We start from the raw sequence: 9,582 nt of genomic DNA on the forward strand, positions 1-9,582 counted from the left end.
ATGACCAACCTAGACAGCATATTAAAAAGCAGAGATATTACTTTGTCAACAAAGGTCCATCTAATCAAGGTTATGGTTTATCCAGCAGTCATGTATGGATGTGAGAGTTGGACTGTGAAGAAAGCTGAGCACAGAAGAACTGATGTTTTTGAACTGTGGTGTTGGAGAAGACTTTTGAGAGTCCCTTGGACTGCAAGGAGATCCAAACAGTCCATCCTAAAGGAGATCAGTCCTGGGTGTTCATTGGAAAGACTGATGCTAAAGCTGAAACTCCAATACTTTGGCCACCTGATGCAAAGAGTTGACTCATTGGAAAAGACCTTGATGCTAGGAATGATTGAGGGCAGGAGGAAAAGGGGACGACAGAGGATGAGATGTTTGGATGGCATCACTGACTCAATGGACATGGGTTTGGGTGGACTCTGGGAGTTGGTGATGGACAGGGAGGCCTGACGTCCTGCAGTTCATGGGGTTGCAAAGAGTCGGACATGACTGAGCGACTGAACTGAACTGAATGGAGAAACAGACATAGAGAATAGACTTATGGACATGGGGTGAGGGGGGAAGAAGGTGAGATGTATGGAAAGAGTACCATGGAAATTTACATTACCATATGTAAAATAGATAGCCAATGGGAATTTGCTGTATGGCTCAGGAAACTCAATCAGGGGCTCTGTATCAACTTAGAGTGGTGGGATGGGGAGGAAGATGGGAGGGAGTTTCAAAAGGGACTGAATATATGTATACCTATGGCTGATTCATGTTGAGGTTTGACAGAAAACAGCAAAAGTCTATAAAGCAATTATCCTTCAATAAAAAAATAATTTTAAAAAAATGATAAATTTTATATTATTATGCATTTTACCACAATAATAAAAGTACTTATTGCTCAGATCAAAAGCAAAACTATATTACCTTTGACTCTCTTTCTTTTATTTCCCAAAGTCAATACATTAGCAAATTCTATGGATTATACATTCAAAATAGTTATCAAATTTACCACTTCTTACCACCACACTAACATCTTTGTCCATACCACCTTCCCCTTCCTCTAGGATATCTATCCACTAGAGCCAACTCAATCCCACCCCATATCCCTGGTGGAGGACAAAGTTAGCAAACACAGATAAAGGGGAGGTCTCCTCGCATAGTCAACAGAGAGGATGCCAAAACCACACACCCTTTCTCTCTGAAGTTCTCCTGCTGGAAATAGGCCTTATGTGAGGAAAGGAATACATTTTCACTTTAAGTGACGTTCAAAATTTAACATTTATATGGGTTCAGATAATTTAATAATTCCATTCTTTGAACAAATGGTAAATGAAGGACTTCTAAAATTATATGTATGCCCAGAAAATTTGCATAACTGTCCTGAATTCTATCCAGGGTCAAGGAAGAAATAATTACATGAACAGGTTTAAATGGGCATTCAAGAAGGAGGTAGACGGAAGAATGTAAAATACAAATAAAAGATTATTTTCTATAATAAACAAAGACAAACTACCCAAGAGATAAATGAGATAAGTATATACATAGACACCTGAGAGAAGAGTAAACCCAAAGGGCCCATATACAAGTGAAAAGATGTTCAACTTACTAACGGTCGTTGTTTAGTCAGTAACTTGTGTCCAACCCTTTGTGACCCCCATGGAATGGAGCCTGCCAAACTCTTCTTGTCCATGGGATTTCCCAGGCAAGAATAGCTGAAGTAGGTTGCCATTTCTTTCTCCAGGGGATCTTCCTAACTCAGGGATCCAACTCGTGTCTCTGCATTGCCAGGATGATGCTTTACCATTGAACCACCAAGGAAAAGTGAAGTCGCTCAGTCATGTCTGACTCTTTGAGACCCTATGGACTGTAGCCCACCAGGCTCTGCTGTCCATGGAATTTTCTAGGCAAGAGGACTGGAGTGGGTTGCCATTTCCTTCTCCAGGGGATCTTCCCGATTATACTAATGGTCAGGATAACTCAAATTAAAATGAGTTTATTTTTAAATAAAATAAGTTTTATTTTAAAGAAATTCAAACCTTTGATGTTAAAGAATTTTAGACATCTAATCCAATCCCAAAGAAGTGCAATGTCAAAGAATGTTCAAACAACGGCATACTAGACTCATTTCATATGCTAGCAAGGTAATGCACAAATCCTACAATCTAGGCTTCAACACTACGTGAACCAAGAACTTCCAGATGTACAAGCTGGATTTAGAAAAGGCAGGAGAACCAGAGACCAAATTGCCAACACATGTAAGATCATACAAAAAGCAAGAGAATTACAGGAAAACATCTACTTCTGCTTCATTGACTATGCTAAAGACTGTTGGATCACAACACACTGCAGAAAATTCTTAAAGAGATGGGCATACTGGCCCACCCTACCTGCCTCCTGTGAAATCTGAATGGAGGTCAAAAAAAACCAAAAACAGTTGCAACCAAATACAGAGCAATGGACTGGCTCAAAATTGGGAAAGGAGTATGTCAAGGCTGTGTATTGTCACCCTGCTTATTTAACTTCTATGCAGAGCACATCATGCGAAATGCTGGTCTGAATAAAGCACAAGCTGGAATCAAGATTGCCAGGAGAAATATCAGTAACCTCAGACATGTAAATGACACCACCCTAAAGGCAGAAAATGAAGAACTAAAGAGCTGCTTGATGAAGGTGAAAAAGCTGGCTTAAAACTCAACATTCAAAAAATGAAGATCATGGGATCTGGTCTCGTCACTTCACGGCAAATACATCGGGGGAAAATGAAAACAATGACAGACTTTATTTCTTGGGCTCCAAAATCACTGCAGATGGTGACTGCAGCCATGAGATTATAAGACACTTTCTCCTTGGAAGAAAAGCTATGACAAATCTAAACAGCATATTAAAAAGCAGAGACATCATTTTGCACACAAAAGTCCATATATTCACAGCTATGGTGTTTCCAGTAGTCAAGTACAAATGTGAGATCTGGACCACAAAGAAAATTGAGTGCAGAATTGATGCTTTTGAACCATGGTCCTGGAAAAGACTCTTGGGAGTCCTTGGACAGCAAGGACATCAAGCCAGCCAATCCTAAAGGAAATAAACCTTTAATATTCATTGGAAGGACTGATGCTGAAACTGAAGCTCCAATACTTTGGCCACCTGATGCAAAAAGCCAACTCATTGGAAATGACCTGATGCTAGGAAAGATTGAGGACATGGGGAGAAGTGGACGACACAGGATGAGATGGTTGGATGGCATCACTGACTCAATGGATATGAGTTTGAACAAACTCCAGGACAGGGAACCCTAGCAGGCTGCAGTCCATGGGGTCACAAGAGTTGGACATCTCTGAGTGAATGAAAAACAACTTTATGTAACTTCATCAGGAATATCTTTCCTCAAACTTCAGTCTGGTTCAGGATCTCCGATGTGGTCTTCTTCAGACACTAGTCTCAATAGTGTCTTATTATTTAATGGCTGTCTTCCCCACAAGACATTGCCTATATCTGGCATCTAGAGTCATACTTACCACACCGAACCACACCACAAAACTTATTGTATGTTTTAATAAATATGTTTTTTTGTTACAGTTAAAATTCATTAGAGGTTTCTCAGCTTCTTGGTCAAAACAAAGTAAACTTTAATTCCAAAGTTGAAGAAAGTAAGAGGTTAGGGACTTTCTTAGATCTTATTACCACTGATGATAATGAATCTCCAGGGAAGTATAGCTCCAACCAGTAAGAGAATAACATGAATCTCTAGATTGGTTAAGTTTGAGCTCTGCACCTTCTGTATGTCTGAGTTTCCATGGAGACCAAACAGAACCCCAAGCAGTCCAAGCCTGATGCCAGCTCCACAAAGGCAGAGTCTGCCATTACTATTTCACCCCAGAACTCTCTATGGACACCATACTCCTGGAAGGGCCAGAAATCTCTTAAGCCCAACTGAAAAGGAGTTATACTAATCAGCATCTATTGATGTCTGTCTCTGCCTTCCTATATGAGGGATGGAAGAATAATTAAATAGGTTTTCATGTCCATTTCCCCAGGAAATTGGTCCAGCGGTAACACAGTGATAGATCAGGAGCAATAGAAGCTTCCTGAGAAACTGGTGAAGTTCTGGGGAATATCCAGAGATTGTTACTTTCTGAGGACAACTGAGAATATGTGGATGGTGAGAGTCAGAGAATATTTCTTAAGAGAGATTGGTTGTTGGAAAATATGAATATTTGCAGACACTGTGTACAAGAGACAGGACCTGTCTGTGTCCATGACCTGTAGAACATGTTACAGCTCTGGCGCGTCCTTAACTTCGCATCTCTGGTGAGCCCCCAAGAAGTGTACTCCTCGGGCAACCCTGCAGGGTTGGGAGTTTCCTGTGAAAATCAGGAGTCTCCCCTCATCAGAACTGCCTTGAAGACAACTGAGCATCTCACCTAGTATCTAGTGGGGTAATCTACGTTGGTGCAATTTTTGGTGTGGGGAAGGGGAAGCTGATTCCTCTGGATGCTCTGGCTGGAAGCCTGCCTTCCGTTTTCAGGTGTCCACTGGCGGGCTGCGGCACAGCTCACTTCTCTGATTTTTTGCATCATTCTCAGTATCCTGACTCAGCAACAGCCGATGGCTCACAGAATCATTAAGACTTTCCTTCACTCTATTCATGGACAGCCATTTATTTCCCCTTTGTCTCTCTCAAACTTTTTTAGCCAACTCTTAGTCCAAATGGGCCCATTGTGCTGGCTTCTTTTCTGATTTTGAATTTAAGTTACTTTATAAGTGATAATAAAAATAATAGACAGGAGAAAAATCACCCGCCATCCTCCCATCCTATTACGGCAATTGTGCTCATTTTCCTGTGTTCTCATCCAATTCTTCTCCATGTAAATACATATTTTACACAGCTATACTGCACTGTGTTATCATTTCTCTGAGGCAGGCTTATCACATTAGTTTCTCCTCCTATCTCAGAGAGAGTCAGCTCTTCACAGAAGCTTGCCTTTACCTGTTATTTCTATAAAGGACAACCAATGGCAAGAATGCCTACTTCTTTATCCAGATCTCTAAGTGAATGAAGCCACTCAGTCATATCCAACTCTTTGTGACCCCATGGACTGTAGCCTACTAGGCTCCTCCGTCAGCGGGATTTTCGAGGCAAGAATGCTAGAGTGAGTTGCCATTTCCTTCTGCAGGGGATCTTCCCAACCCAGGGATCAAACCCAGGTCTCCTGCATTGTAGGCAGATGCTTTACCGTCTGAGCCATCAGGGAAGTCGGTAAGACACTGTTAAATAATGTAAGAACTAGAAAAAAATTATTCAAAACACAGACATATTCTCTAAAATTGAAACTGAACCAATGAACAATTCTAAATATGAGCATTTATCATTATTATTCTTCATTACGATTACTTAGGAATTTATCCCAAAGAAGTAATCGTGATGCCTAATTTACAAATACATGTTTTATTCCCACTGAAGAAGCAGAGTTTGATGAAGTTAGAGAACTGGCCCCAGACAAGTTAGTAAATGATGGAGCTCAGGTACAAACATGAAGTCTCTAACTCAAATGCCTCTGTAACAAGTTCTAGAGTAAATTTTCCATTAGTGTTTTTGATAAAGGCCTGTGACCAATGGATGCAGGATTTGCAGAGAAAATATTTTACTTTATTTGAGAGACCCCTTAAAACATTTGGACAAATATGGGGGAAAAATACATCTTCTGATCAAGATTTAAAGGGACAAACATTTCCTAACAGACACAAGAAAAACGGAAAAAGAATTGGTAAAGGCAAAACTTTCCCCAAAGAATATCAGACAATTGAATCAAAGTATGTAACTTGATGCTAACTCAGTGAGGGACCTGGACAACTGGCCTGAGGAGGGAGGAAAAGGGACCTGCAGGTTGAAGAAATAAAGGATTCCTTCAGCTCAAAATCCCTCTTTCCTTTCAGTTCCAAGTGTCCTCAGACCCAGAACATCACGACTCCTGATGCTGCACACCGCTGATTGGTCATTCCCAGCAGAGGCCAGAGGAGCCACGGGGAACCACACCACTGTCGCCGAGTTCATCCTGCTGGGGCTCTCAGATGCCTGTGAGCTGCAGATGCTCCTCTTCCTGGGGCTCCTCCTGACCTACCTGCTCACTCTACTGGGGAACCTCCTCATCGTGGTCCTCACCCTCATGGACAGGCGCCTCCACACCTCCATGTACTACTTCCTCCGCAACTTTGCTGTCCTGGAGATCTGGTTCACCTCGGTCATCTTCCCCAAGATGCTGACCAACATTCTGACTGGAAACAGGACCATCTCCCTGGCAGGCTGTTTCTTACAAAGTTTCCTCTATTTCTTCCTGGGCACCACAGAGTTCTTCCTACTGGCAGTGATGTCCTTTGACAGGTATGTGGCCATATGTAACCCCTTGCGTTATGTCACCATCATGAGCAAAAGGGTCTGTGTCCAGTTAGCTCTTTTTTCATGGATCACGGGATTCCTTCTTATAGCCATTCCATGTTCCATCATATTTCAGCAGCCATTCTGTGGTCCCAATATCATTGATCACTTCTTCTGTGACAGCTTTCCACTCCTGGAACTCGTATGTGCAGACACATGTCTGATCGAGCTTCTGGGTTTCATCCTGGCCAACGTCAGCCTCCTGGGCACTCTGTCCGTGACGGCCGCCTGCTATGGCCACATCCTCCACACCATCCTGCGCCTCCCCGCAGCCAAGGAGAGGCAGAAGGCCTTCTCAACCTGTTCCTCCCACATCACTGTTGTCTCTCTCTTCTATGGCAGCTGCATCTTCATGTATGTCCGGTCGGGCAAGGGCGGCCAGGGGGAGGATAGGAACAAGGTGGTGGCCTTGCTCAACACCGTGGTGACCCCGGTGCTCAATCCCTTCATCTACACCCTGAGGAACAAACAGGTGAAGCAGGTGTTTAGGGAGCAGGTGAACAAGCTCTTCTAATAAACCTGTGGCTCCAACAGGCTGCACATAAGATCCCCAGTCAAGCTAAGGGAGCATCAGGCCTCTGCAACAGATAGAGGCTTACTCATCCAGAAAAAGCTTCATGACATGTTTCCGGGGTCCCAGTCACTGTGCAACTCAGCATCAACTCATAAGCTCTGTGGCCCCTCAAGGCATTTTTAGTAATTATCATATCTGAATATCTCTTTCTATTCCATCAGTGTCTACTTGGCTTCCCAGCAGAATATAAATTCTTTGATGGCAGGTACTAGCTCTATTGGAGAAGGGCATGGCAACCCACTCCAGTATTACTCCCTGGAGAATCCCATGGACCAAGGAGGCTGGTGGTCTACAGTCCATGGAGTCACAAAGAGTCAGACATGGATGAAGTGACTTAGCATGCTCACACACACACACTACCTCTATAATTCACCATAAGCCCCAGCAACAATCCATTGTCATAGACCAAATGGTCTGTAAGCACTTTCAGTCTGATTGATTGCTTTGTGTCTGTTTCTCCAGCACCATCAGAGGAGAGGAGTACAGTCCTCTGGTAGCCCTGTCCTCATTTCAGTCTTACACTCCTGTCACAAAAATACATCAGCAAGAACTCAAAGATAAGAATACTTGCTTATTATTTTACATAGAAGTTACTTATGCTTCTTTAGTATCAAAACTCTTAGAAATTCCTCATTCCTACTGAGAAAGATGCTTCTAGCTACTAATTGGTTACTTCCCTGAGTCCCAGTTTTCTGATCTGTAAAAGAGGATAACAATATCCATTCCAGAGGATTGTGATGAAATATCAGAGATATTCTATGCAAAGTGCCTCTAGTGACTAGAGGATAATAATTCCTCACTAAATGTTAGTTCCTTTCATCTGTTTCTCACTCACCTTCCCTATTTTCTTTTGATTTTCCACAGTTACTAACAAATGTTTTTTTGTTCAAAATGCCTTAAATGTTTAAAAATGTTAAAACTGTATATTCAAAATGTTATATTAAATCATATATAAAGTTACATAGAGTCTTTCACTTTGAAATTTGTTACTAAGTTGTTTAATATTTGATGAAGTTGAAATTAAGTCATATTGGTAAATAACCAAAGGTTAAATAAAGAAATTAACATATTCTTAACCAAAAATTATTACATGAATAACATGTTCGAGGAAATATTCTATGTCATCTAAGAGATAATAATATATGCCCTTGAAGAATCTGAAGTCTGATAAGGAAGATAGAAAGTACACAAATAGCTATAGTCTAGGGTATAAAATGATTTTTTTGAGAAAATACCATACGTAGCTCTTCAATGATAAATTTGAAAAAGAGGAAATTAATGATTCCCTAGAGAAAGAGAATTTTCAAAAATCAAAAAAGAAATAGAAAACTTAACTAGGCAAATTACCACAGAAAGATTTCAAAAGGGATTATGTATCTACTATAAACCAAAATTCAATGTTCTCAACAACAAAAACAAAGAGGTCTACAAATGGCCAATAAGGACACGAAAGATGTGCAACATCACTAATCACTTAGGGAAATGCAAATCAAAATCACAATGAGATGCTACTTAACACCCATTAAGATGGCTATTCGGAGAAGGCAATGGCAACCCACTCCAGTCCTCTTGCCTGGAAAATCCCATGGACGGAGGAGCCTGGTGGGCTGCAGTCCATGGGGTCCCTGAGAGTCGACATGACTGAGTGTCTTCACTTCCACTTTCCACTTGCATGCATTGGAGAAGGAAATGGCACCCACTCCAGTGTTCTTGCCTGGAGAATCCCAGGAATAGGGGAGCCTGGTGGGCTGCCGTCTGTGGGGTCGCAGAGTCAGACACGACTGAAGCAACTTGGCGGCAGCAGCAGCAGGAAGATGGCTATTGTTTTTTTCAATACTTTTATATAGAAAATAGCAAGTGTTGGCAAGAATGTGGAGAAACTAGAACTCTTGTGCACTGCTGGTGGGAATGTCTAATGATGCAGCCACTGTGGAAAGCAGTACCAGTTCAGTTCAGTAGCTCAGTCGTGTCCGACTCTTTGCAACCCCATGAATTGCAGCACGCCAGGCCTCCCTGTCCATCACCAGCTCCCGGCTTTCACTCAGATTCATGTCCATTGAGTCAGTGATGCCATCCAGCCATCTCATCCTCTGTTGTCCCCCTTCTCCTCCTGCCCTCAAACCCTCCGAGCATCAGAGTCTTTTCCAATGAGTCAAATCTTCGCATGAGGTGGCCAAAGTACTGGAGCTTCAGCTTTAGCATCATTCCTTCCAGAGAAATCCCAGCGCTGATCTTCAGAATGGACTGTTTGGATCTCCTTGCAGTCCATGGGACTCTCAAGAGTCTTCTCCAACACCACAGTTCAAAAGCATCAGTTCTTCAGCGCTCAGCCTTCTTCATAGTCCAACTCTCACATCCATACATGACTACTGGAAAAACCATAGCCTTATGACAGAAAGTGAAAAGGAACTAAAAAGCCTCCTGATGAAAGTGGAAAGCAGTATGGCAGTTCCTAAAAAAAAAAGTAAACAGATTTACCATATCATCCAGCAATCTCACTTCTGGATATATAGCCAAAAGAAGAGAAAGAGGGACTCAAAGAGATATCTATATCCTTGTTCATAGCAGCATTATTCATAATAAC

At 42.0% G+C, this 9,582-nt stretch overlaps 1 protein-coding gene across 1 annotated transcript; it reads left to right on the top strand.

Moving 5' to 3' along the window:
- The first annotated feature begins 5,963 nt into the window (after nucleotides 1–5,963).
- LOC120853409 (olfactory receptor 49-like) lies at nucleotides 5,964–6,938 on the top strand. The gene has a single exon (XM_040227196.1). The coding sequence runs from the start codon at nucleotides 5,964–5,966 to the stop codon at nucleotides 6,936–6,938; it is 975 nt and encodes a 324-aa protein (XP_040083130.1).
- The last annotated feature ends 2,644 nt before the right edge of the window (nucleotides 6,939–9,582 follow it).

The sequence above is a fragment of the Oryx dammah genome, unplaced genomic scaffold, assembly GCF_014754425.2.
Source record: "Oryx dammah isolate SB20612 unplaced genomic scaffold, SCBI_Odam_1.1 HiC_scaffold_26, whole genome shotgun sequence".
NCBI lineage: Eukaryota > Metazoa > Chordata > Mammalia > Artiodactyla > Bovidae > Oryx > Oryx dammah.

Coding starts and splice junctions, on each gene's coding strand:
- LOC120853409 (XM_040227196.1), top strand. CDS start 5,964: ATGCTGCACACCGCTGATTGGTCATTCCCAGCAGAGGCCAGAGGAGCC.